Source organism: Leucopleurus acutus (assembly GCF_964270905.1).
Source record: "Leucopleurus acutus genome assembly, chromosome: 8".
Lineage (NCBI taxonomy): Eukaryota > Metazoa > Chordata > Mammalia > Artiodactyla > Delphinidae > Leucopleurus > Leucopleurus acutus.
In genome coordinates this window covers 100,855,841-100,883,338 of record NC_139151.1, presented here as the reverse complement: position 1 = coordinate 100,883,338, position 27,498 = coordinate 100,855,841, and the positions used below count along the sequence as shown (strand labels likewise).

The following is a 27,498-nucleotide window of genomic DNA, read 5'->3' as shown; positions in this document are numbered from 1 at the left end:
CATTTGCCAATGTCCCTCCCCAAGAGGGAGACTTGAAGCCCAAGACCAGGAGAGGGCAGTTGAGCTGGGATTTCTCAGGCTCTGAGCATCCCCTCTTTCATCTGAGGCTTCTGCTCTCCCGCACCGTCTGCTCCCAGAGGCTCAGCCCATCTTTTTTGCTCAGCTCTTCCGCCAAGCTGAGGGAGACCAACTGCAGGGCGGGCCTGTGCGAGGGCTGGGAGTAGGAAAGAAGGTGAGCAGAATAAAGCACTGCTCCGTTAGGGAGACGAGGTTTGAGATGGGCTCCAAGCTCCCGGCCAGACCCGGGGACACCATACCCCATGACAGGGTTTGAGCTTACCACCTCGCAGGACCACAGGCACCCACCCTCCTCACAGCCCCAGAAGATTGGAAACATTATCATTGTGCCCATTTTGCAGGCAAGGAGACTAAGGTGCAGCAAGTGGGATCCAGGCCTGGATACTACCTCTGCTAAGACTGCTTCCTGAAAAGAGATCCGGGACTTGTGGACAGAATGCATCTGCCGAACAAGAACCCAGCGAGCTCCTACCATAAGCCCAGTATGCAGCAAATATGTCAGAGTCAGGCCCTGCCCTTATGGCCTCACGTTCAGGGGCAGGGGAGATAGATAATAAAGCCAGCCCATAATTTCAGGCAGTGATAAATGCTACGAAGAGCATAAAGCCAGGGAGAGCTTTATGTCAGTAGGTGTCAGTAGAGTTAAGGATGCGACTCCAGCTAGCATTGTCCTGGAAGGCCTCTCTGAGGAGGTGACGTTTTAGGAGCCAAGAAGGAGCTGGCCTTGGGGACAGCAAGTATAAAGATGCTGAAAGAGAATGAGTGCGGTGTGATACCAAATCCACCCACCCTCACCATGAGTGATCACAGAGAGGAAACCACATGGCTCTGATGTGAGGCCTCAGTGGGGAAGCATGTGGGCCGGTGTCCTCAGGTTGCCTGAGTCCCGGCACAGGCTCCATGGATGCCTCCACTCTCCCTCCAGGGGTCTGTGAGTCCCCTCCCGGAATGTGGGTCTGTGATGCTCTGTGTCGTCTTCGTTTCCTCCCATCTTCAACACCTTTCTGCACAAGGCCCAGCCCAAAGCAGGCTCTAGATAAACTTTGCCGAATAAACAACCTCTAGAAGGCCCTGCTCACCAAATCCCGAGGGCCAGCAAGGAGGAGGTGTGAGGACAAACCCAAGGAAATCCTACCTTCTTCTACAAGGAATCACTTGATGGAGTTTGTGGCTCCTGTCGGTGGAGGAAGCAGAAAAGACAAAGGGATTCCAGAAGGTGGGAGGAGGGGTCGCCTACACAATTGGAAATTTTCGCACAGAAGTCCAGATTTCAAGCTATTTTTAAAATATTTGAAGATCTGGCAACCCCGAGCCTGCATATCCCCATGGCAACACCAGCTGGTGCTGAGCGGCCCTGGTGACTGGACATGCGCTCTGCACTTCGCCGCGGACAGGCGGCTCACTGCTGCAGACACTTAACCCACACCACTCGTTCACATCACTGGCCCCGTGGGCATCTGAATCGGACAACCCTGGTTTAAGAGATCTGATGAGCAGAAAGTCGTGCAGGGGGCATGGGGACCATGGCATCTGTCGCGTCAGCCTGCAGCTAAGGAGAGTCAGACTGAGGTCCCCTCCCTCAGGTTCTTATGGCAGTTGTCCAGTGTGCGGGGGTTTCCAGGTCCACTTAAATCGGTTCGCTGTGCTGTGCTCTGGGTTCGGGTGCCGGGAGGGCTCCAAAACTTCAGCCGTTCAGTCGAGGCGAGACGTGCAGTTCCCGATGTGCAACAGCAGGAGACGTCTCTCCCTACTGCGTCCTCAGAACTGCAGGGCGGTACGGCGCGGGGTGCACCACTCCCGGCCTTGACGGTGCAGCCAGGGCTCCAGCTGCTGGAAAACAATCCCTCAGTCATCCCGGGTCCCGGAATGATCCTGTGTCCCTGCATTTTCTCACTTGTGGTGACAGCTGAGGCCCAGCCTGCCCGGCAACATGATGGGCTCAGCGGTGATTAGCTGGGCCAGGACATACTCCAGGTGCCCGAGGACAGCCTCAAGAGGTCCACAACCCACCTTGGGCACCCCTTCTGCCCTCCCTTCTCCTAGCAACCTTCTCTTCCTCCTCTACTTCTGGGACTGCTCAGCCTTGCTGGTCCCTCAGGGCTGACCCTCAAATTAAGTACTATGTGCTTGGCACTTTAAATCCCAACAACCCTATAAGGTAGGTATTAATCCCCATTTTACAAGTGGGGAAAGTGAGGTTGAAACAGGAGACATCACGGGCCCAGGGCCAACCAATTAGCGAGTGGTGGAGTCATGATTCAAATCCAGGCCTGTGGAACCCCTCTTCCCTGGACTGCTTTGTTCCCATGAAGGAAATTTTAGAATCAGCCCGTGGAAGAGGAGGGGTTGCTTAGGGTTTGAGGGCAGAGGACAATCCCTTGCCCGGGTCCAGCTGAAACCACCCCCACACAGGCCCCCTATCCTGTTGGAGCCGTCCAAGGACAGGGGCAGAATCTGGGGCCCCTAAACCAGTGATGAAAGCTCAGGGCTTCAGCATGGCCACCAGGGAGGAATAGCTCCTGGCCCTTGGGAATTTACTGAATGCCTCACGATCCCCACCTGGGGCTCTAGTCTGAGCGGCGGGATAGGGTCCCACACGTGCTACAGCTTCTGCCTTGAACCCATGAGGGATGGTGAGCAGACAGCACCAGGCACAGGGACACCTGGACAGTTCAAATGGCCAACTCAGCTGGAGGGGACCTAGAAGAGGGGCAAGAGACCCAGAGTGTGTACAAGGTGAGCTTAAGCGCCGCTGAGCATGACTCGGTCAGCTCATGAGCTGACCTCAGGAGCTCCCCGCTCCCACCTACAGTGAGACAGAGAAGCCCAGGGATCGTCGGCCCCCCTGAGACTATCACAGTGATGTGACCAAGGCCACCACCCTGGGTAGGAAGAGAGGTTCTGTCCATGCTATTTCATCCAGTTTACCTCCCATTTTCCCACCATGCCCTGCACTCACACCGCTGGGTCTGCAAGTCCCTCCCCATTTCTGCCTGCGTAAATGCCACCTTCTATGGGCAACCCACCTTGATCTGATCCCTCAGATCTGGTCATTTTCTCCCTCTCCTGAGACCACTGAAACTGTGTGGACCTCTCCTGTGGCATGGAGGTCAGTCTCGTTTATGCTGTAATTGTTTCTGGAACAGTCTTCTCTGACAAGTGGACTGCAAGTTTCAGCAGGCACCATAGCTCCTAGCATGGGGCCTCATACACACAAAGCATGAGACACATTGGATGGATGGAAGGAAGGAAGGAAGGGAGGAAGGAAGGGAGGAAGGAAGGGAGGAAGGAAGGATGGGGAGATAAACAGATGAACAAATGAGTGGGTAGGAGGGTGCATGGCCCACAGAGATTCAGTATGGCCTCCGTAATTGGCCAGAACTGCCCCTCCAAGGGAATGAGATTTCCCTGTTTCACTTATCACAGCCCCTCCCCTGCCTCAGTGAATTGAAGACCTAGAGACTGTACTGTGTGGAGCTGCAAGGGACACGGGGAGTCAGATCTGTGTTCCTTCCCTCACTGGACCTCAGTCTCCCTTATATAAGATGAGGACATTGGACTAGATGATTCTTTGGGCCTTTCCAGAGCAAAACACATGTCAGTGCTGGGACCCAGCAAAGAACAGGGCAACTGACTGAACCTAGTTCAGCTTAGAGGCTCTAGAAGAGTTCAGGCAACAATGAAAGGAAGAAAGAGAAAGAAAGAAGCGGGAAGGGAGGAAAGAAGGAAGAAAATCGATTCCCAGCCCCAAATTAAAAATGCATTGTTTAAAAATGCATCTAGTATGTAAGATTTCCCAAATGCATCATTTCTTTAAAAAAAAGAAAAGTTAATTTCAACATATTGAATTTAGGATCACAGCATGTAAGAGGAGATGGATCCTCTAATATAAGGGAGCTGCCTCAGGCTGGGATGGCCTGGGGTAAAAGGTGCCCAAGGGAAGGATGGGCTGGGGGGCTGGGGGTGTGGAGGGGGCTTCTCTCCACCCCCTTCACCACTTAAGCAGACCACCTCCTTTAGGATCTGACTTATATGTTGACCTTAGGAACCCACTATATTGTTTGAATAAAAGGTTTGTGTGTGTGTGTGTGTGTGTGTGTGTGTGTGTGTGTGTGTTTTAAGCCACTTAACTAATAAAGAGAAACAAGAGGCCCAGAGGGAGGTGATTTGCCCAAGGTCATACAGCCAGCATATCAACACATTCCTTCGGTTCAGATTCAGGAATCCAAGCACATCCCTGGGGTCGGGGGCACCGTCCCTGACTGGGCTATACTCTGGCTCAGCTCCAGCAGCCACAGTGGGAGGTCATCAGGCTCCTTTAAACAACATTCCACTAGGACAGGAACAATCAGATAACCCTGGCCCAATTAGGAACCGGAAAGTCTCACAGAGGGCGAATGCCCAGAACCGGGGGGCTCAGGGTGGGGGCCCAGCTCTCTGCAAGCTTCACAGTCGAAAACCTTCCTAAAACAACCCCTTGGCTGCCTCGGAGCATAATTGAATCTTCCTTTGATGACTCCGGATCTCGCCCTGCCTCGGGCCACTTTAAGAACATCAATTACTGCTGGGCCCAGGTGGGGAGCGAGAGGAGGGGCTGGACCGGGTTACAGCTGACCCTGCCCTTGGGGAGGCCGGTAGGGGAGGAAGCGCTGGAGGAGACTTCATGGGGAGCCTGAGCCTCCAGCCTGAGCCCAGGGAGCTGGATGCTGCCTTGGTGGAGAAGGGGCCAAGGAAGAGAATGGGGAGCCCCCTCCCCAACTGAGAAGGGGAGCCCTAGGTGGGCTCCTTCTTAGCCCCCAGAGCAGGCAGGAGGGGCCGCTCCTAGGGTCCCTGGAGGAAGAACCTGAGAGCTAAAGGCAGGCAGGAGTGGTGCTGAAGGCCAGGCTAGGAGACCTTGCTAAGGGAGAGGCAGCACAGTGCCCCACGGACTTTGCAGAAATGTTGGCTCCAAGAGACAGAAGTGGGCTTAGAGCCACACTGCCCCTGCCCTGCCACTTCCTGGCTGGGGAACCAGGAGCAAGTTACTTAACCTCTCTGTGCCTCAGTTTCTTAGGATAATGCTAGAATAGTAAAACAAGGCTGCTGTGAGGGTTAAACGAGACTCACGTTGGCTGCTAGAAAGTGGGGGCTTAGGGGGCTTCCCTGGTGGCACAGTGATTAAGAATCCGCCTGCCAATGCAGGAGACACGGGTTCGAGCCCTGGTCCAGGAAGATCCCACATGCTGCGGAGCAACTAAGCCCGTGTGCCACAGCTACTGAGCCCGCATGCCACAACTAGTGAAGCCTGCATGCCTAGAGCCCGTGCTCTGCAACAAGAGAAGCCACGGCCATGAGAAGCCCACACAAGGAAGAGTAGCCTCCACTCGCCACAACTAGAGGAAGCCTGCGCACAGCAACAAAGACCCAACGCAGCCAAAAATAAATAAATAAAATGAATAAATTTATTTAAAAAAAAAAAAAAGAAAGTGGGGGCTTAGACCGCGGTCTCATGAGGAAAGGGCTGGAAGCACATACATCAGATCGCTCACAGGCCTGGCTGTCAGGTGAGACTGGGCGTTTTGTTTTGTTTGACTTGTTTGTGTTTCCTGTACTTTATGCGAGAAACAGTTGATTATACAGTTAAAATAATATTCAGAGGAAAAAACAGAACCATAGGGACTGCAAGCTGTCTTTAAAGGGAAGCAGTTGTCAGAAGAGGAGCCCATCCACTGAGCATGGGGATGGAAGGGGGCTTGGGTATACCTCTGGGTCTGAGACTCAGACAGGGGAGCCCTGGCTGCCCCAGGGGCCCAGGGGGTGACAGCCCGGAGCCCTCAGGGACAGACACAGGTGACATTTTCGGCCTGGACGTGCCCTACTATTTCCTGTACCCTACCGAGAGGCGCCAGGCAGGGGAAGTCAGTGCAGTACACGGGCAGTACCACTTCTCTCACTGGCTCCTCTCAGCTCCAAGTCTTCAGACCGTCAGCTCAGAGAGGACCCTGGGCCCTCAGGACTCAAGCCAGCCCCCCACCCCCTCCCCAGACTCCCCCTGCCCGGACCACCTAGGCTTCTGTCCCCCCCCACCCCCACTAGGCTCCGCCACGCCACCACGCCAGCCTTTGCTGAGGCAGCCCTTTGAGGAAAGCTGGGCTTAGTGGGTCCACAGCCCTGGCCCTGCCAGTGTCATTAATCCCCCAAAGAAAGTCAAACATTAGCCTGGGAAAGAGCTTATGCCTTATATAAGCTCCCCTGGGGAAGGTACAAATACAGCTTGTTGGAGCCGGGCTGCCAAAACACAGAGCTGCCGGACCCTGGGTCAGAGCAAGGGTTTCAGCCCCATCGACCACCGACCCCGCCAGAGGGAGGAGCCAGGCCCAGCTACCAGGTGAGGAGGGACCCCTGGGAAGCCCCCAAGGCCGGGCCTTGCTTCCGCACTGCAACTGACCAAGTCCCTTACGCCCTCTGGGATCTGCTTGGCCCCTTTCTGCTGCCCTGCTATGGTGCACCCAGCCCCAGGGGATCCCCAAAACCAGGAGGCGCGGGGCTTGGGGAGACCTTCCCAGCAGGCAACCTGAGCTCCGCCAGTCCTTTGTGTCTGCTCGAGGCAACCAGGGGCTCCTCCCACTTACTCCTGACATCCATCCTGTGGGGACAACGTCCAAGACGGGGCCCCTTGGTCCCAGCGGCCTGGCCTGCACTGCCCCATGCCTGCAGCGCGTGTGACCAGCCTGGCTGGACACACACTCACACCCACAAGTCCCCACACGCACACAGCGACACACCCGTGCTCACACAGCTGTGCCCTTCCACTTCAGCCTAAATGTGCACATCCCAGCAGACACTGCTGTGAACACACACCACACCTGTGACCCCCTGTCTGCACGCGCAGTTGGGTACATCCTCATCCACACGCAAATCTGTGGGTACGCACAGCTGAGCCCCACATCCTCACACACTTCTACATACACGGGCTTACATATACACTGGGGCACACCCTCCCCCTTGTGCTTCCACACCCATCCCCCTGCCCGCCCTCACCCCCGTGCACACTTCCCTCTCCCCGGCCTGGTGCCCCACCCACCCGTAGCTCTGGCTCATCTTGTCCGGTGCCATGACCTTCGCCGAGCTCGTTGACCGCGTGGCCAGCAAAGGGCCCTTCCAGTTCCTGCACACAGTCCTGCTCGGCCTCCCGATCCTGAGCATGGCCAACCACAACCTGCTGCAGATCTTCACGGCGGCCACCCCCGCCCACCACTGTCGCCCGCCACCCAACGCCTCCGCGGGGCCCTGGGTGCTCCCCATGGGCCTGAATGAGAAGCCTGAGCCGTGCCTCCGTTTTGTGTATCCACCCAACGCCAGCCTGCCCAATGACACCCAGGGGGCCACCGAGCCCTGCCTGGATGGCTGGACCTACGACGTCAGCACCAGGGACTCCATTGTGACTGAGGTATGCCCAGAGGCCAGCCCTCTCCCTCCGATTACAGCAGGAATCCCACACTCGTGGACAGGGGAGCATGAGACCCAGGGACAGGGCACTGGGCAGGCAGAGAGGAAGGACCTGGGTGCAGAGACACACCAACCTAAAGGTTCCGTCTCTTCACTTTCAGAGTGCAAACAGTCCTTTCTATGCCAGGCGCAGTGCCAACCTCTGGGGATACAAAAATGCACTGTCCCTGTTCCCACGGGGTCCCCACGGGGTCCACCGCCTAGCAGGGGTAACATCAATTAACGAGAGGACCACACAAAGAAATGTCAAATTACAACTTCAAAGTACTTAAGGTTGTGACCTTAGACTACCGCCTACCTCTGGGCTGGGGGCAGGGGCCAGGGGAAGCTTCCTTAAAGAAGTGACCTTGGGCAGAGATAAGGGAGTCCAGCAAGATTTAGCCAGGCAATGGGGAAAAGGAGGAAAATTCCATCTTGTGCAAAGGTCTCAAGGTGGGACAGTGTGTGGAGGAGGGGATGGACAGAGGTGAGGGTTGGAACATGCCTGAGCAGACCCAGAAAACATCTCATCCTCTCCTGCCGTCACTTATGTGTTCATCTCCCATTCATTCACATCCTCATTTATTCACTGATTCTTTTTTTTTTTTTTTTTTGCGGTACGCGGGCCTCTCACTGTTGTGGCCTCTCCCGTTGCAGAGCACAGGCTCCAGACGCGCAGGCTCAGCGGCCATGGCTCACGGGCCCAGCCGCTCTGCGGTATGTGGGATCCTCCCGGACCGGGGCACGAGCCAGTGTCCCCTGCATCGGCAGGCGGACTCTCAACCACTGCACCACCAGGGAAGCCCCTATTCACTGATTCTTTTACCCACCATCTCCAGGAGTTACAGAGTTAAATCAGGCTCTCGAATGACCTGGAGACCATGGTCAGATGAAGAGAGCGAAACGGGAATTGGCATTTATTGAGGATCCACAAATGGTCAGGCACGTCTTGGCCTCTGGCAGACATTGTCTCCCACACTTTGATTCCCGCAATGATATTCTGTTGAAGGTGATTTTATCTCCTTTTTCATTCAAAAAAAAACTAAGACTGAGAGGAGGGAAGTGAAGGTCCAGTGCCACACAGCTGGTCAGTTTCGGAGCTGGAATTTAAAGCAAAACTCCATACTCGGCACAGGGGGACAAGCATTTATGGCAGTACAAAAGAGTGGGGGGACCACGGGATTCTAGGGAGGCTTCCTGGAGGGGGTGACATCTGAGCAGTGAGCAGAGGCCAATGTTTTCATTCTCCCTTCGGGGACCATGAGCCCCTCGAGGGCAGGATCTTGCTTTTGCCACATTAGAAGAGATGCATTTCAAAGTCTTTACCTGGTGCCAGTCCTGTGCTGGGCACACTATGAGCGTGGGCTCCTGGAATCCCTGGAGATGGCATCTCAGTGAGGGAAGTATTGTTAGTACCTTCAGATGAGGAAACCGAGGCTCAGCCTGGTTCAATGACTTTCCCAGGATCACAGATTATTCGGACCTGGCAGAGAGACGATTTGAATCCAGGACTATCTATGTTCAGAATCTACGATTGCTATTCATTTGTCTAGTGAATATTTATTTCTATATAAAGCACTGACTACACGCAAGGCACTGTCCTAAGTGCTTTATAAATATTAACCCTTTTAACCTTCCTGACACCATTATAAGATAGTATAATAGGGCTTCCCGGGTGGCGCAGTGGTTGAGAGTCCGCCTGCCGATGCAGGGGATGCGGGTTCGTGCCCCGGTACCGGAGGATCCCACATGCCGCGGAGCGGCTGGGCCCGTGAGCCATGGACACTGAGTCTGTGCGTCCAGAGCCTGTGCACCGCAACGGGAGAGGTTGCAACAGTGAGAGGCCCGCGTACGGCAAAAAAAAAAAAGAAAAAAAGATAGTATGATAAGCCCATTGTTGCGATGGGGAAACTGAAGCACACAGAGAATGAGGAGATTGTTCAAGCTCTCGCCACTAGTAAGAGGCAGATTCGGGATCTGAACACAGGCACCTGCCCCAGAGCCGCGCTCCTAACCATCACATCTGCTGACTCTCATAGCCACGGATACTCCATCCCTGTCCTATGCACTTTTTCTCCCCAGCACCCAGCCCAGTGCCTGAAATACATCCAGCATCCAACATTTGTTGACAGCTACACTCATAGTACTGAGGACACAGACTCAAGGAACTCATGAGCCCTGCCTGTCCTCCAGGTGTTCACCTGTAGTGAGGAAAGTCACCAGCAGCGCGGTGGGGTATGCAGGCTTCCCAGGGCAGGGGCTTTCAGCTGCTTTGCTATATCCCCAGCAGCTGGAACAGTGCCTGGCACAGAGGAGGCGCTCTGTGAAATAAATATTTGTGTAATGAATGGATACGAGCTTTATAAACTCAGGGTGCTCTGGGAGCCCAGAGGAGGGGCATGGAATCTGCCTGGAGGGGGAACCCAGGGGGGCTCACTGGAGTCAGCAAAGCCTGAGCTGAGGGTGAAGGAGGGGTCAGGGTTAGGGTGGGGGCTGATGCGGGCAAGTGCAGCCCAGGCGAAAGGAACAGAGTGCCTGGAGTCACATGCACAGTCACAGGAGCGTAAAGAGAGCAAAGCAGTAAGGACTGCAAGAGACTCAGGAGGGCTGGAGAGGCGGGCAGCGGGCTGCGGAGGCCAGGGACATAGGGAGGAAGCGGGCCAGCAGGAGGGCCTGCCGTGGATGCCGGGGCGAAGGTGACAGGGAGCCGCTGCATGGTGTTATGCAGGAGTGTGGCGTGCTCAGATCGCCTTCTAAGGATCTGCACTCTGTGATCTCGGGTGGCCTCGGCCCACAGCAGCAGCGTGAAGCAGGATTTCGATCCCCAGCCAGAGACTGAAGTCAGGCCGCAGCAGTGAGAGCGCTGAATCCTAGTCACTAGACCGGTGGCCAGTGACAAGGCCCTGGCCCTTCGGCTCTGTAGAAATGAATTCCCACAAAGACAGAAAGTGGTGAAACAAGTAAAGTATTTATTAGGAGGTAAAAGGGTACATGTGGATAGACACATGGGCCAACTCAGAGAGAGAGTTGCACCCTTGTGGTAGTTTTTTTTTTTTTTTTGCGGTACGCGGGCCTCTCACTGTTGTGGTCTCTCCCGTTGCGGAGCACAGGCTCCAGACGCGCAGGCTCGGCGGCCATGGCTCACGGGTCCAGCCGCTCCGCGGCATGTGGGATCCTCCCGGACCGGGGCACGAACCCGCGTCCCCTGCATCGGCAGGCGGACTCTCAACCGCTGCGCCACCAGGGAAGCCCCCTTGTGGTAGTTTGAATCACTTATATGGGGCATTTCTTCCGGGTTTCCTTTGGCCACTCATCTCACTTTGCCTGGTTCTGAGTCCATATTTTGTTTATCTCAGGGTCCTCCCACGTGTGCGCGCGCATCTCTTAGCCAAGATGGATTCTAGCAAAGAGGCCTGTGGGTAGGTTGAGGTCACTTACTATGGAGCGGCGCCCCCTCCGTTGTTGACCTTCAAGGAGCCTTTCTGAGCAGGTATAGTTGGGAAGGTCTCCTTGGCTTCAAGAATGAGGCATATGCAGTCTTTTATCTCTTATCTGGACAGGGCTCAGCTCTCCTCCCTCCTGCTACTCTGGCGTATCTGTCCCCAGGGGACGAACTCCGGCTGCTCATCCTGGGGCCCATCTATCTCCTGCCCCAACTGCAGGGCGGAGAGTAGCATGCAGAGCATTTTGGTCCAGCAGCTGCAAGACCAGTTAGCAGGTTGCCACAGGGACCCAGGACCAAGATGACAGATGGCAGGGGCAGTCGGAGTAAATACCAGAGAGGTTTGGGGGTCAGAATCTCTGGGACTCGGGAACCAAATGGATGTAGGGGTGAGGAACAGGGCAGGGGTGGGGGGCGTGGAAATGCCCCAATATCTGTAACTAAGTTTCCAGGTGTGTGGGCAACTTGCTGTACATCTGGTCCCTGGAAGACAGAGAGAAGGGGTAAAGCCACCATCCGTGTCCTCCGGAATACAGAACCTAGACGAGGAAACAAAAATCCTACAGGGAGCAACGAAGTAATAACCATCGTTACCCTTACCGTGTGCTAACCCCTTGCCAGACGGCTCTAATCAGTTTGCTCGTATGAACTCATTTAATCCTCACAACAGCTCTCTGAGGTTAGTACCTATATTATGTCCTTTTTGCAGATGAGGAAACCAAGGTACAGGTTACTGGCCCAAGGCACCACATCTTATAAATGCTGGAGCTGGGAGCCAAACCCAGGCAGCAGGGCTCCAGAGCCACCTGCCCCCACTTCCCCACCCTGTGCTCCTGGGGACTGCATCCCCCGACCACTGCACCCTGGGCTAGGTTCTGGGAAGCGCTCAGTTAATGCTGAATGAAGGCCATATGCCCTCAGAGCCCGGCAGGAGGGACTCAGACAGTGCTGACTGCTGGGAAGTGTCTTCCCCTCCAGGGTGCACCTTGAGCTCCAGGGAGCCTGGCCAACAGCAGAGCTTGCAGGTTTTTTTTTTAGCTGCATTGGGTCTTCGTTACTGCGCGCGGGCTTTCTCTGGTTGCCGCGAGCAGGGGCTACTCTTCGTTGCGGTGCGCAGACTTCTCATTGCGGTGGCTTCTCTTGTTGCGGAGCACAGGCTCTAGGTGCGTGGGCTTCAGTACTTGTGGCACATGGGCTCAGTAGTTGTGGCTCGCGGGCTCTGGAGTGCAGGCTCAGTAGTTGTGGTGCACGGACTTAGTTGCTCTGTGGCATGTGGGATCTTCCCGAACCAAGGCTCGAACCCGTGTCCCCTGCATTGGCAGGCGGATTCTTAACCACTGCACCACCAGGGAGGCCCAGCTTGCAGGTCTTGTACCCCGTCAAGCATCAGCTCACATCTGTACCTGCTGAGCACCCAGTCACCATTCCAGCTGTTAGGACCATGTGAATCTGCATCCCAAATACACAGGGTTTCACCAGGCCTCGGGGTCTGCCCGCTTCTCCAGGTCTGGTCCTGGTCAGGCCCAGGCTCCCTGAGGACTCTCAGCCGTGAGAACCCCTGATCAGGGTCCTCACCCAGTCAGGGAAATGTCAGTGGCCAGACCCAGCCAGGTGCTCTTAGCAGCACAGCAAGGTCAAACCCCCTCTGTTTGTGGTTCAAGCCGTGGCAAATCCATGCTCCATCACTTGGGGTGGGGTGGGGTTCCGGTCCCTCACGGGGTGGAGGTAAGACAGTGGCTGGCTCACCTAGGGGTGTGTCTCTGGCGTGGAGGCAGGGACCTGGGTGTGCCAGCCCTGGAGGGAAGGGTGGTAATAAGGAAGACAGCACCTGGCAACCAACTCAGTCCAGGTGACCCTGGTTAGTAGGCAAGGAGCCATCTGCCAGGTGGACAGCGTGGCACCATGAGCCAGGGCCAAGCAGCAGAGTTCACATTCTGACTCTGCCATTTACTAGGGATGTTACAAGCCCAGAAGTCTCAGTTTCCTCATCTGTAAAATGGGGTAAGAGAACAAGTGTGACCATTAAAAGAGAGAATGCAAGGCCAGCATTAGCACAGGGCCTGGCACCTACAAGGTGTTCAACTAATGTTTGCTGCCACTGTTGCTGTTGTGGTGGTCATGATTAATAGAGATGTCCTGAGAAGTAGGGGGTTAGTCCCCCCAGAAGAGTAGGGGGACTCCCGGTAAAAGGAGAATCAGCTGCCACAGCTCTTCCCAGCTCACCCTGGCGGCAGGGCTTTGTCTCACTCCACCCCCCAACCCAGCACAGGGCAGCACGCAGGGCCCAGCTCCACCCCCCGACAGCCGGGGACCCGGGGAGTCATCTCCCTCCCCACCTCAGTCCCCTCATCTGTAGAATGGGATAATAAGGACCTTCCCTGCAGAGGAGGCGAGGGTGGGAGGGCTGAGCTGGGTCCAGCCAGGAGCACGGGGGATTTCCCTCCCCCTTCTGATCCCATAAGCTTTGCTGGCAGAGGTGACCACACATTCCTTTCTCTGGGTTCAGCAGAGACAAGGTAGGAATTTTTCAGAAGGAGCTTTACCAGGACGTTAAGAGGAAACAAAGGCCTTTCTTTTAAGTCTGGAAAGTGTGAGGAGTGAGGACTGTGGACTCTGGATTCCCTGGAGAGGAGCCCACAGCTTCCACACCACAGAATACAGCCCTGTGGGGGCCCAGCTCAGTCTGGGGGCTCTGGAAACCCAACCCTGCAGCCCTCGAAGAACCGGGCCTGGCCTTGGATGAGCAGGCCCTCCCTCTGAGGCCCCTGTGAGTACTCTCTGGGCCTTGGGCCTTCCCGTCCTGTCTCCAGGGCCACAGAAATCCTGTCTCCCCACACAGGTCCCTGGAGGCCCCAAGTCAGCCGCTGGAGAAGCAGAGATCCCACTCAGTGGTCCTCCCAAAAGCGGGTCTCCACCCTGGAAGTTTCCCCTGCCGAGTGTCTGGTCTTCCTCCACGCTCACCCCCAAATCCCCAGGCTGCGCACCTCCCAGACCATCTGTCCGCCTCTTGTCTCCAGCTGAGCTCCTGCATCACCCCTACTTGCTCACCCTGGCCCCTGCCCTGGGCGCCCGTCCTATCAGCTCCCCTTTCCTAGCCTCCAATCTGACTCTTGCGCAATGACCAGGGGGCCCCAGCTCAGCCACGTGTCTGGGCCAGCCTGACCCCACGCCGTGGCAGCCCTCACCTAGGAAGCTGTAATCGCAGGCAAGAGGGGCCCGGGGCCATCCCCTGGGCTCTCCAGGGTCAAGGTGAACGTCTACCGTGTGCAGGGCCCTGGGCGGGTGCTTTGCTTTCCTTCTTTCACGACCCTGCGAATCTTCTTTTATGGCCACTGTGAATGTTGCCCCTTTTTACAGAGGAATACGCTGGGGTCAGATCCAGAAGGTGGCTCTCTCAGCCATGATGGTGAAATCAAGTTTTTGTAGGAAGAGGGATGGGGGTCCTGACTGCAGCATCCACGCCCCTTCTACTGCATCACACGTCCCTGTGAGCACAGGCCTTACAATGACATGTGACAATGATAATAAAACAGCTGTCACATAGAGTGCCGACTGTTTGCCAGGTATAGTGCTGGGTGCTCTTCATTCCTTGTTTTATTTACAATCTTGAGAAGCAGGTATTAGTATTACCCCCATTCTACAGCTAAAGAGACTGAGCCCCAGAGAGGTTAAGTAACTGGCCCAGGAACTCACAGCTACTGAGTGGCAGAGCTGGAGACGCATGCCTTTTTGAGTCTTCCCAGGTACCTGGCTCTCTGGCCGTTGCGCCTTGGTTCCATCAGAGGTCCAAGAGTAGACAGAGGCAGAGCAATTCTCCCCAAGTTCTAAACTGGAGCTAAAAGGCCCCAAATCTAGGGAAGTTTGTTCCCCTTGTCCTTGCTCTGGAGGGAGTATGGACCATGTGTGGGGTCCCCTGGCAGAGTCAGCCTACACACACACACACACACACACACACACACACACACACACACACGAAGCAGGGTCCCCATCCTTGATCACACGTGGTTCGCCCTCACTGTTTACGTCACGCCTTCTTCTTTGCCGTCTGAGGGGCCTCCTGGCCTATGATTTTGCTCCGCTCCAGCTCTTGAGCCTGTCCCTCACCCTTTGGGCCTGACATCAGATCAGCCCCCTTGGCTCTGGCCTTGGCTGCCTCCTTGACCATGACTCCAGCCCATCCTGTGCTTATGTCTTATAGTGACGCATGGCTACAGCTCCCATGGACTGAGCCTTCCCTCCGGCAGCTCAGGACTCAGAGCGCTAGTTGGGCATCCAGAAGACCTGAGTTTGAGTCTCTGCCTTGAAATGAACCAAGCTGTGCTTGGGCAAGTTATTTACCCTCTGAGTCTCGGGTTCTTGGTCTGTAAAATGGAGATAATAATAGTACCTGGGCTTCCGTGGTGGCGCAGTGGTTGAGAGTCCGCCTGCCGATGCAGGGGACACGGGTTCGTGCCCCGGTCCGGGAAGATCCCACATGCCGCGGAGCGGCTGGGCCCGTGAGCCATGGCCGCTGAGCCTGCGCCTCCGGAGCCTGTGCTCCACAACGGGAGAGGCCACGACAGTGAGAGACCCGCGCACCGCAAAAAAATAAAAATAAAAATAAATAAAATAAAATAATAGTACCCACTTCATAGGATTATTATGGCATCATTTGCAAAGCTTGTTCCGGAGCAGAGTAAGCCCTCTCTTTCTCCCCCACCACCTTCCTGGTATATCATCACTCAGGAAGACACCGCAGTGGGCTTCCTGTTCTTGCCTTCCTGAATCCAGCTCCCTAAGGAGTAAACATTCCAAGAAAGGAAAAAGAAGGCCAAGAACATTGGAGGGGATATTGGGAGCAAGAACTCTATGTGGAGCCGCCAAAAGCCGATAGACAAGAGGTCAGCCCAGGCCATGCCATGGGCTAGATAGAAGCTGAGTGACCGCTTCCCTCCAGTCGGCTGGTTACCTCTTCCTCTCTGGGCCTCATCGGCTGGTTACCTCTTCCTCTCTGGGCCTCATCGGTAAGCTATGTATAGCAACCCCATTAATGATTCACTGGACAAACATTTAACATTTACTGTGCACCAACTACTCTGCTAGCGGCTAGGGTTAAAGCGTCAAATGAGATGTCTCCGCCCTCGATGTGGTTACGGAATGCAGGAGAGATAGACAAGCAAGTAGGCAGGTAGCGTGCTATGTAATCTGTGTCCTCTTCGAGGTAAGAACGGGATGCTGAGTGTGGAAGGAGAAATGAGGAATTACACTGGGAGTCTGGATGTGCTTCTCAGCCACTTATCCATTTCACGAATATTTACTGACTACCTGCTTGTACCAGGCAGCCAGAAAAGATGCTTCTGGCACCAGAGTAAGTGATCTTGACGTGTCTTTTGAAGGACTGACAACCTTGCTAGAGTAGGGGAAGATATCAAGTACGAAAGCAAAGAGGAACACAATAGCCTGAAGCTTTTGTAGGATCACTAGTGAAAACCTGATTACAACCACGGACCCCACGTGGCCAGGCCTATGCATGGAGTCAGGGGCAAAGGAAACATAAATCACTCTCTCAACACCTTGAAGAATGGAGACTTCAGCTACGGGTTTTCTTAACACAGAAAGCATGCCAAAATCCCTCAAAATATCTTCCCTCCCCCCCCAAAATTCCAGGATGCCTTTAAAAATCTCTCCAGGGCTTCCCTGGTGGCGCAGTGGTTGAGAGTCCGCCTGCCGATGCAGGGGACACGGGTTCGTGACCGGTCCGGGGAGGTCCCACATGCTGCGGAGCGGCTGGACCCGTGAGCCATGGCCGCTGAGCCTGCGCGTCCGGAGCCTGTGCTCCGCAACGGGAGAGGCCGCAACAGTGAGAGGCCCGCGTACCGCAAAAAAAAAAAAAATCTCTCCAGTTCTCTCTATATCTGGTCCCATGCTCTTGTGTTCCCAGTCCCCTTCTGAGGTCATTCGGGGACCGAGACACACAGCAGCTCTGCCATCTTCAACACGTGGCTTCCAGAGTTGCTCTAGTTACCACCATTCCTAACCAACAGGAAGGGAGAAAGCACGCAAGTCCAGGCCAGGGACTCCCTCTCACTCAAATGAAGTGGAAGCAGCATCCACTTCTTCCACTCACACGTCACTGTCAAGAATTACACGGCCCCGTCTCGCTCCCGGATGGCCTGTCCCTTTACACCGCATGCTACACAGTACAGAATGTCTCTCTAGACACCCGCTGGCCTACTCCTTTCACACCACCTCCCTTCCTCCTCTACTCTTCCTCCTCTACTCTTTTCCCTCCCCCATCCCCACACATGTACCATGCAGGCTCCCTTTCCAGCCAGAAGAGCCCTGGGTTTGCTGGCCACTCTGGGCCACTGCAAGCAAGCTGGAGGACCTGGAGACTTCACCCTCGCCCAATCCCCCTCGCTTCCCGGGAGGAAAGCAGAAAGAGCTCCCTGGGATGTGTGGTCCTTTCCCCGCACTGTTTTGCTTCCAAAACATTCTCATCAGGCATTTCCAGTGAATGAGCTTCTTCACTTCATTACACAAGTAATTCAGGACAACTGGACAAACGGTGCGTGCTGGAGATTAGCGGGAGATTAGGCCAGACAGGTGGGCAGGGGCCAGAGCCTGAGGGCTTTATAAATCTGTGTTAACAGAGCTTTCTCTTTATCCAGAGGGCAAGAGGAAGCCAGGGGGTGCCTTAGGCAAGGCAGCAAGCTGACGTGAGAGGAGCTTCAGAAAAGCCACTCAGGTTACCAGGGAAAGAATGGACAGGAAGGACTGAGGTCGAAGGTTGGGAGACCTGTCAGAAGACTGTTGCCGATAATACTCTCTGGGCTCAATTTCCTCAACTGTGAAATGAGGATGACAGCAGCTCTACATCGTAAGGTTGCTATGATGACTGAAAAAATTAAGGCATGGAAAGTGCTTACTGAGAACAGTGCCTGGTGCAGAGTAAGCCCTCAATATATATTGGCTGTTATTCTTTTTTTTTAATTTATTTTATGGACGTATAGCAGATTTACAATGTTGTGTTAATTTCGGCTATACAGCAAAGTGACTCAGTTACCCATATATACACTCTTTTCATATTTTTTTCCATTATGGTTTATCACAGGATATTGAATATAGTTCCCTGTGCTATACAGTAGGACCTTGTTTTTTTATCCATGCTATATATACTAGCTTGCATCTGCTAATCCCAAACTCTCAATCCATCCCTCCCCTGCTCCCCTCCTGCTTGGCAACCACAAGTCTGTTCTCTATGTCTGTGAGTCTGTTTCTGTTTCGTAGATAAGTTCATTTGTGTCATATTTTAGATCCCACATAGAAGTGATATCATATGATATTTTGTCTTTCTCTTTCTGCCTTACTTCACTTAGTATGATAATCTCTAGATCCATCCATGTTGCTGCAAATGGCATTGTTTCATTCTTTTTTATGGCTGAGTAGTATTCCACTGTATATATGTACCACATTTTCTTTATCCATTCATCCATCAATGGGCATTTAGGTTGTTTCCATGTCTTGGCTATTGTAAACAGTGCTGCTATGAACATAGGGGTGCATGTATCTTTTTTAATTATAGTTTTGTCCAGATATATGCCCAGGAATGGGATTGTTGGATCATATGACAACTCTATTTTTAGTTTTTTGAGGACCCTTCATACTGTTTTCTATAGTGACTGCACGAATTCACATTCCCACCAACAGTGTAGGAGGGTTCCCATTTCTCCACACCCTTTCCAGCATTTGTTATTTGTAGACTTTTTAATGATGGCCATTCTGACCGATGTGGGGTGATACCTCATTGTAGTTTTGGTTTGCATTTCTCTAATAATTTGCGACATTGAGCATCTTTTCATATGCCTGTTGGCCATCCGTATTTCTTCTTTGGAGAAACGTCTCTTTAGGTCTCTGCCCATTTTTCGATTGGGTTGTTTGTTTTTTGGTTTTGAGTTGCATGAGCTGTTTGTAAATTTTGGAAATTAAGCCCTCATCGGTCTCATCATTTGCAAATATTTTCTCCCAGTCCATAGGTTGTCTTTTCATTTTGTTTATGGTTTCCTTTGCTGTGCAAAAGCCTGTAAGTTTCATTAGGTCCCATTGCTTTTATTTCTACTGTATATTGGCTGTTATTCTTAATCCAAGCATAAGAGGATGAGGCCTGCACTAAGATAGCAGTAGTGGAGATAGAAGAATCCAGATTCGAGAAATATTAAAGGACTTCCCTGGTGGTCCAGTGGTTAAGACTCCACGCTTTCACTGCAGGGGCCATGGGTTCGATCCCTGGTTGGGGAAGTAAGATCCCACATGCCGCTAGCGGCGGCCAGAGAAAAAAGAAGTATTTAAAAAGTTAGAAACTGGAGGATGAAGCGATTGTAACATGGGAGAGGAAGGAGTCCAAAAAGGGCTGCCAGTCACTGTGCTTCAGACCTTACAGGGAGAGGGTGGCAAGTCTCGCTGACTCTGAGATGCCCAAAAGACACCCTCCAGGTGGAGATTTCAAGTAGGCTGCTGAGTCGATGGGTCTCAAGGCCAGAAGAAAGGTTGGGCTAAAGAGAGGGGTTTGGAGTCTTCACATAAAATAGTCATTGAAGCCACAGGAGCAGGTGGCATTTCCTGGGGAAAGTGAATAAAAAGAGAAAGATCGACGAAGAGGCCTGGGGAAAGAAGATAGAGAGAAAGGGATAGAGAGAAAGAAGGCCGCAGAGGGAGGGAAGGAGGAAGACCGGAGGAGGCAGAGGCCAGCGGGGTCACGGGCTGCTGAAGGGAAGTCAGGTCAGGAAACAGAAGGTTCCATTGGGTTTGGGGAGCAGAGTTTCAGTGGAGGGTGGAGGCAGCCTCGGGAAATGAGTGGGACACGAGGACGGGGTGACAGCCAGGATGGCTCCTTGTTCAAGAGATCTGGCTTTGAAGGGAAGAGAGAAATGAAGCAAATGTGGAAGGGAAAGAGGCTTTAAGTGGAGAGACTGGAACATAAGCAAATGACGATGCAGAGCAGTCAGGAGACAGACCGAAGGTGTGGGATGGAGGGAGGTGGCAGCGGGAGTGGCCCCTGGAGGAGAGAGGGGTCAAGCAGAGGGACCAGCCTTGCACAGGTGAAGTTGGGGAGCAGACACACAGGTAACCACAGGACGCAGGTGAGCCTGGAGGAGCTTGAAGACAGACCTGGCTGTGACAGCTGAGCAGACCTCACAAGCCATATGGCAGGCCACATGTGCCGAAGGGATGTTGTCATTGCAGAACCACAGGGCCAGCCTGAAGGGGGAAGCAGCACCGGGAGCAGGGGCCAGGCTCAGGGAAGCCAAGCACCGGCGCTGGGGGAGGGAGCGCACACATGGGGGCGCAGGCTGAGCGCAGCTGAGAGGCTGGGCTGGGCTGAGCCGGGTGGCCGGGTGGCTCTCCCTCTCTCCTGCGCAGTGGGACCTGGTGTGCAGCTCCAACAAACTGAAGGAGATGGCCCAGTCTATCTTCATGGCAGGCATACTGATTGGGGGGCTCGTGCTGGGAGACCTGTCTGACAGGTGAGACGCGGGGGCCTCGCCAGGGGAAGCACAACCCATGGAGACCCCCCGCCCCTCTCCATTACACCCATGCACCCCCAAAGAGGCCAAGAGCTGGGGTAGGGGGGAGAGATGGTCCTTGCTGTGTGGCCAGCCCCTTTCGGGGCCACAGCCTTCTCCCTGCCCCAGAACCCCTACAGCTTGAGTCTTCCAGCCTCCCCAGACCCGGGGAAACGGCCTCAGGGTTTTCAGACCCAGTAGTGGCTGCATGGCCGTGGAGGTGGGTGGATGAACGGCTTGGAGAGGAGATGTCCTTTGACCCCTGCTCAGGTAGCTAAGCTGGGGGTGGAGGAGATCACTCATTAACTCAAACGTCTAACTTGTCAACAAAAAAAAGCAATTACCAGCAAGGCTCTGTCTGGGGAGGGAGTTACACGCCCTGCCTGGCCCTTTGGGAGGTGGAGGGTCCAGCCCTTTGCCCTGCAGAGTCACTGCCCTTGGCCGGCTCACAGCAGCTAACGACCCTCTTCTTGTTCGAGCTGCAGATTTGGCCGCAAGCCCATCCTGACCTGCAGCTACCTGCTGCTGGCAGCCAGCGGCTCAGGCGCAGCCTTCAGCCCCACCCTCCCCATCTACACAGTCTTCCGCTTCCTGTGCGGCTGCGGCATCTCAGGCATCACCCTGAGCACCACGATCTTGAGTGAGCCACCGGGGGAGGGGACGGGGACCAGGAGTTTGGGGAGCACCAGCCTGAAGCCAAGAGCGTGGCTCAGCCCCAGGCACCGGGCGACCTTGGTCAGGCAAGGCACTGCCCCTCTCAGGACCCCAGAGGCCCCCCCTGAACGTAACAACAAGCAGAGCAGCAGCGGCTCCCCCGGGCCTGGCATCTGCCGGGTTCATGACCTCGTTCAGCCCATACGCGCAAGTAGGGCAAACAAGGGACGTCACCCGCCACTGGAGAGGCAGTCAAGGCTGCAGGCTTGGGAGTCAGTCAAACCTGCGTTTGAGTCCTACCTTCTTGAGCCTCGGTCACCGCATCTCTAAAATGGGGGCGATGAAACCTTAGGATCAGGGTCGGATCACGTAGCCAACGGAGGGACAGGAGCTGGTGCCCCTTCTCAGGAGGCGCCCACCGCCCAGTAGGGTCTTAATCTGGTCCTTGGGTTCCTCCTGCAGGTGTCGAGTGGGTGTCCACCCGGATGCGGGCCATCAAGTCGATTTCACTCGGTTACTTCTACACCAGTGGCCAGTTCATTCTGCCTGGCCTGGCCTACGCCATCCCCCAGTGGCGCTGGCTCCAGTTAACCGTGTCCATTCCCTTCTTCGCCTTCTTCCTGTTGTCCTGGTATGTGACCCTCTTTTCTTCAGCCCCCTCCTTAGAGCCGCCGGGATCAAACAGGAGGAGCCCATGCCTGACCAGGCTGGCTGACTCTGTCTGTCCCGAGACACCCCATCCCAGAGTCAGGAAGGGCATTCCAGGGAGGAGGAACCACACACCGAGGCATGCGGGGAGGGAGCGCTCGGCTGGGGGGGCGGTGAGGGGGTTAGGGTCCGGCTGCGAAGAGCACAGAAAGCCAGAGGGGCCTCGGTTTCACGTGGAGGGACAGAGAACGCCCCTGAAGGCGCCCGGGGTGCTGAGGGGCCTGACCAAACTTCCGTTCGTGACATAATCACACAGAAGGACACACCCAAGTGGGTGGGGACGAGAGACTAAGGGGAGTGACCGCGTGGGCAAGAGGAGCCTGGGAGATGAGTCTGAGGGGCATTTTGAAGGCGAAATCCTCAGAGTGTGGGGACTTCTGGATTTGAGGTATAAAGAAAAGGAAAGCTCCAACCTGAGAACCTGGGAGAATCAAGGGGTCTGGGGCAGAGACCCCGAGTAAGGACATGTGGAAGACAGGAAACCCATCTGTAGGTGGTAGTTGATAGCTGGGCCCAAAGAACAGGAAGTAATGAACAAGCCCAGGAGCAGAAATGAAGTCCTGGAGGATCCTTTATCCGGCACTTACTACGTGCAAGGCCTTGTTCTGGGCACCAACCCACAACATACCAACACTCACGGCTTCTCTGTGTGAAGGGGACATTAGTATTCCCATTTTACAGATGAGGAAACCGAGGATGAGAGAGGTGAAGCAGTCCTCCAAGGTTACACAAAAAGACGCAGCACTGGAATGGGGCCTCCATTTGAAAATGAGAATAAGCTCCCAAGGGGACGGGCAACCTTGCAGTGAGAGAGATGGTCCGAGAGTCCAGAGTGGAGTTCGGCACGTCCACGGCCTAGGATGGGAGCCGAGAGGTGGGAGGCAAATAAGGGCCGATGGTCAGCAGGTCCCTTCACTGGGTGACTTGGGGCCTCACCCACTCTGAGCCTCAAGATGTTTCTAGGCAAGATGGAGATACCGATGCCTGTCTCCCAGAGTTACACGTGCCTGGTCCACAGGAAGGCTCACTGATTGGAAGCCACTGTTGTCATTATTCTCAGGGAGAGGGGGATGGAATCCATGCCCTGGCTATGGGATTTGGGAGGAAGTCACCCATCATCTTGGTAGGCGCAGGCTGAGAAGACTGTCAGGGCAGAAATAAGACCACAAGGCCAGAGGGCAGGTAGCAATGGGCCCAGGAAGCTGCCACTACCAGCAGGACCAGGTGAGGCCAGGTGACCCGTGTCCACTCCCCTGAGGGTCTCACTGGAGCCAGGTCCTGGGTGCCTGTGGGGTCCACAGCCGGAACGGACCCCACCTGGGACCAGACTTTTCCAAGCATCCCTCCTTTCTCCCCACGCCTCTGCCTCCTCCATTTCCCTTCAATTTGTGACCCTCAGGGTTTGCTCAGGGGTGAACCAATCCCAAAAGCACAGCCCGAGGGTGGGGGAGAGTGAGGTTGGCCACACGCTTGCCAACCCCAAGGCCCCATGTTGTGCTTGCAAACCGTCCCCCGACCCAGCAGAGTTGGCCTTTTGCAGGGAGAATCAAAGCGTCCTCGGACCCCTTCCCTAGACCACAGCCCTAAACTTAGCCCCCTTCCTAAGCGGCCCTGGGACTGCAGCCCTGCCCCCGCTTCACCCAGGACCTGGAATTGGGCCCAAGGACGGCTGGGGACATGGACGTGTAGGACCCTCCAGCTGTCCAGCCTCGAGCATGCCAACCCTTCCCCAGGCCCCACCTGCCTTGGCCTAGGGCCCGAGGCTCCTAGCTAAGAACAACACCCAAGGATAACACGCTGCCCCGGGGGTCAGGGGCAGGGGAACGGCTCTTCTGGAAAGGGAAGAAGAGATCTCTGGAATTTGTGCCGGCTGCAGGCAGCCCAGGTGCAGAGCTTGACCAAGTGTAAATTCCATGAAACCTGCAGTAAGGCGGCTCGGGTTTCTGGTCCTCCTAGCCTGCGGCCCTGGCTCTTGATCGTTTTCCAGCCTCTCAGAATAAGGTGGGGGTGGGGGTTTGGGAGCCACTGTGACTCGGTTCTGGCCCCCAGGTGGCTGCCAGAGTCCATACGCTGGATGATCCTGTCTGGAAGGTCCTCCAAGGCCCTGAAGACATTCCGGCAGGTGGCGGCCTTCAATGGCAAGAAGGAGGAGGGAGAAGCACTCACCCTGGAGGTAGAGACCCAGAGGATTGTGGCCTGGGGCACGAACCTGGGCTCTGCTCTTGGACTGTCCCCTCCTCTTGCCTCTGTTTCCCCTGCTCACAAACTACATCTGATGCCCTAAGCAAGCTCTTCCAAAGGCACCAGGCCTGCGCCTCCCTCTCTTCTCCCTCTGCCCACCAGCTGGTCGCTAATGGACCCCTCCCCTTCCTCTGCCCCAAGGAGATCAAACTCAACCTGCAGAAGGAGATCACCTTGGCCAAGGCCAAACACAGCATAGCTGACCTGTTCCGGACACCCATCCTGCGCCGTGTGACCTTCTGTCTTTCCCTGGCCTGGTAACCCACCACCCCTCCCTGCCCACACCCTAGCACCCCTGCCAAGCAGGGGTCATGAACAAGGCCTCTGGCAGGCTCACCTAAGGGCAAGGCCTAATACCTGCAAGAAGAGTCAAGGGATCCCCTCCTCAGGGCTGCCCCAGTCCAGCCCCAACCCCAGAAATCTCTGGCATCCCTGCCCCACACCCAGGTCCAGCCATAAGGGTCTGCTTCCTCCTGGGGTCACACCCACCTCACCCACAGGGCAAATGCTCCAAACACCTTCGCCAGCTCACATCCCTACCATGTGAGCTGTGCCTCTCTGTCCCTGCCCCTCACTGGTTCCGCTCTGCCCTCTGGGACCCCACAGAACAAGCCTGGCTCTCAGGGCTTCAAGATTTAACGACAGAAATTGTGATTCTTCTAAGTCTTCTCTTTTGCCCGACGTCCCACATCTCCTTCAAAGCCCTTTCCGTGACGCCCTTCTCATCCTGGCCACCCCCATGTGCAAAGGATTCAGTATATCCAGCAACTCTTCAAAAGGGATCCCACAATTCTGAGACGGGGAGGGGAGGCATCTGACCCATGTGTGCAGCCCTGGGGACTTTCACCTCCCCCATCTGAATGTTAAACCATTACCCAACAAAGAGAGATTGTTTACTGCCTCCTTTGGTCTCCAAGAGTCCCTCCAGGACTGATATTCTCTGGAGTCAATTATATGACACTTTGTCACCATATCCTAGACCATGTCCATGTCAGACATAACCAATCGATCCCAGCACTCTCTCACTGAGCCCAGACACAATCTCAGAGGCCTCAAAACACCACTGAAGCAGCCCCTATCGATCTGTTGCAGTTGGGACAAGAAATGAAACTATTCGTCATCCTGGTGACCCAATGAGCGGTATGGGGAGAGGCCCCCGCCTGGCTGTGGGTCCTAATCACTCACTCTCTGACCCTCAGGTTTTCCACCGGTTTTGCCTACTATAGTTTGGCTATGGGTGTGGAGGAATTTGGCGTCAACCTCTATGTTCTCCAGCTCATCTTTGGTGGGGTCGATGTCCCAGCCAAGTTCATCACTATGGTCTCCATAAGCTATCTGGGCCGGCACACCACGGAGGCCGTCGTTCTGCTCCTGGCAGGAGGATGCATCCTGTCTCTCATCTTTGTGCCTTCGGGTGAGAAGCTGGGTCAACCCCCAGAACCCTCCGAAAGAGGCTGACCCGTGAGGCCAATGTGTCTGTGGGCCTCACAGGCTGGGAAGCGGGGTTCCAGGGACGCCAGATCTGCTGAGTTTGCCTCTAATTCACTGTGTTACCTTGAGCAGCTCCCTGTACTCCCAGGGGCTCAGGTTTCTCGTCTAGAAAATAACACAGATGGGCTGGATGACATCAAAGATCCGTTTCAGATCTGACTCAGGGCAAAGTATGGTGGTGTCTACACAGTGAGAGGAATTGCTCGGGATTTGGGTGTTGCCTGGGTGACATCGCTGCAGAAGACAAGCTTGGATGGGGAAACATCAGAGCCCAGTGCTCAAGGAACACCCCACAACCTACTCCACCATGACCTTGGAAAAGCCACTTTCACTTTATATAGATGTTTGTGTGTTGATACACCTATATCCTTCCAAAGGGACTGGAGATATTTTTGGACAAAAACAGATACAACAAATTATGAGAATAGGGAATCAGAGCCAGGGAAAAACCCAAATGCAGCAGGACACAAGCCTGCGAAGCACTGGGAAGAGCAGAGGGGCTACTACTCAGCTTTAAGTTTGGATGTGAGCTGCCCGGCAGCCAAAGCAAAGAGGGAGACAAGGTGTCTGAGGAGTGAGAACACTCAGGGGCTCCTGAGCCCCCAAGGTCTACTGCCTTTTCTTTCCTGTGCAGACTTGTTGACCCTGAGGACAGTACTGGCTGTGTTTGGGAAGGGATGCTTGTCCAGCTCCTTCAGCTGCCTCTTCCTCTACACGAGCGAGCTATACCCCACTGTCATCAGGTAGGTGCTGGGCCTGGAAGCGGCCCAGCCAAAGGATACAGGGGCAGGTGGGATTGGGGCCCCTGTCCAGGGGTCCCAGAGCTGTTTTTTGAGAACCCGCACAGAGGCTGCCAATCTCTGCTCTGAACTCTCCCAGGCAAACAGGTATGGGCATAAATAACCTGTGGACCCGCGTGGGAAGCATGACGGCCCCACTGGTGAAAATCACCGGGGAGCTGAAGCCCTTCATCCCCAATGTCATCTTTGGGACCATCGCCCTCCTGGGAGGCAGTGCAGCCCTCTTCCTGCCTGAGACGCTCAATCGGCCCTTGCCAGAGACTGTTGAAGACTTAGAAAACTGGTCAGTCCCCTGTTTCTGGCCCCACCAGTCCTCCTCCTTGGGGAAGCCCAGGGCTTTTCCTGAGCTCTCTTTCCCTAGGTCCCTGCAGGCAAAGGAGCCAAAGCAGGAGCCAGAAGCGGAAAACGCATCCCAGAGGATCCCTCTGCAGCCTTGTGAACTGGGTCTGGGCCCCAACTGAAGGCAACAGACCCTCCTTTCCCTGCCCTCCAGAGACTAATCCCAGCCAGGTCCTTGCCTGTCTCTGGGCTCCGCAGGCACCTTGGGGAGGGCCCTGGGTGCAACTGTGCTCCTAGGACACAGTCCTCTGAGAGCTTGGTGGAGGAATCTCCACCACCACCGGGGCTCCCCAACCCAGCCCTGGCCAGTTCAAAAGTTTGGCCACAGGCCTTTGCACACCCCACCTTGCCCTCACCCTCCCTGCAGCCCAGGCCCTGCCATTCTTCTGTCCAGCCCTTCCCCACTGAACACTTCCCCCATTGTTCCCACTCCCTTCCCCTTCTTGCTCCCACCCCTATCTTCAATGGGAGGTTTCAATAAACAGCAGTGAAGAACTCAAGCCATGCTGCTCAGGAACAGGGGTGGGAAAGGGGGCAGGGCCTGGTATGGACGTGTGAGCATGTGCATCTGCCCATCCACACTGGCATGTACATACAGGTATGGGCACACAGGTACATGCAAGGTGGGCTGATGTGAACACGTGTGTCCAGTGCGAGCACACTGACGTGTGTATACGCCAAGCCTGTATTGGTCGACTTGGACTGCTATAACAACATGCCACAGATAGAATCACTT

At 55.0% G+C, this 27,498-nt stretch overlaps 1 protein-coding gene across 2 annotated transcripts; it reads left to right on the top strand.

Moving 5' to 3' along the window:
* Positions 1 to 6,391: 6,391 nt before the first annotated feature.
* Positions 6,392 to 27,031, top strand: SLC22A8 (solute carrier family 22 member 8). 2 transcript variants are annotated; one of them, XM_082844805.1, is made up of 11 exons: positions 6,392 to 6,445; positions 7,148 to 7,507; positions 20,387 to 20,490; positions 21,015 to 21,169; positions 21,646 to 21,814; positions 23,941 to 24,064; positions 24,274 to 24,389; positions 25,332 to 25,546; positions 26,258 to 26,366; positions 26,503 to 26,706; positions 26,785 to 27,031. In XM_082844805.1, exons 2-11 carry the CDS (start codon positions 7,172 to 7,174, stop codon positions 26,882 to 26,884), a joined length of 1,632 nt encoding a protein of 543 aa, XP_082700931.1. In that variant the 5' UTR covers positions 6,392 to 6,445; positions 7,148 to 7,171; the 3' UTR covers positions 26,885 to 27,031. The 2 variants fall into 2 exon arrangements, with proteins under 2 accessions (XP_082700931.1, XP_082700930.1); XM_082844804.1 differs by having other exon boundaries at positions 26,503 to 27,031.
* The last annotated feature ends 467 nt before the right edge of the window (positions 27,032 to 27,498 follow it).

Coding starts and splice junctions, on each gene's coding strand:
- SLC22A8 (XM_082844804.1), top strand. CDS start 7,172: ATGACCTTCGCCGAGCTCGTTGACCGCGTGGCCAGCAAAGGGCCCTTC. Junction 21,170..21,645: donor CCTGAGCACCACGATCTTGA/GTGAGCCACCGG, acceptor TTCCTCCTGCAG/GTGTCGAGTGGGTGTCCACC. Junction 24,065..24,273: donor GAGAAGCACTCACCCTGGAG/GTAGAGACCCAG, acceptor CTCTGCCCCAAG/GAGATCAAACTCAACCTGCA.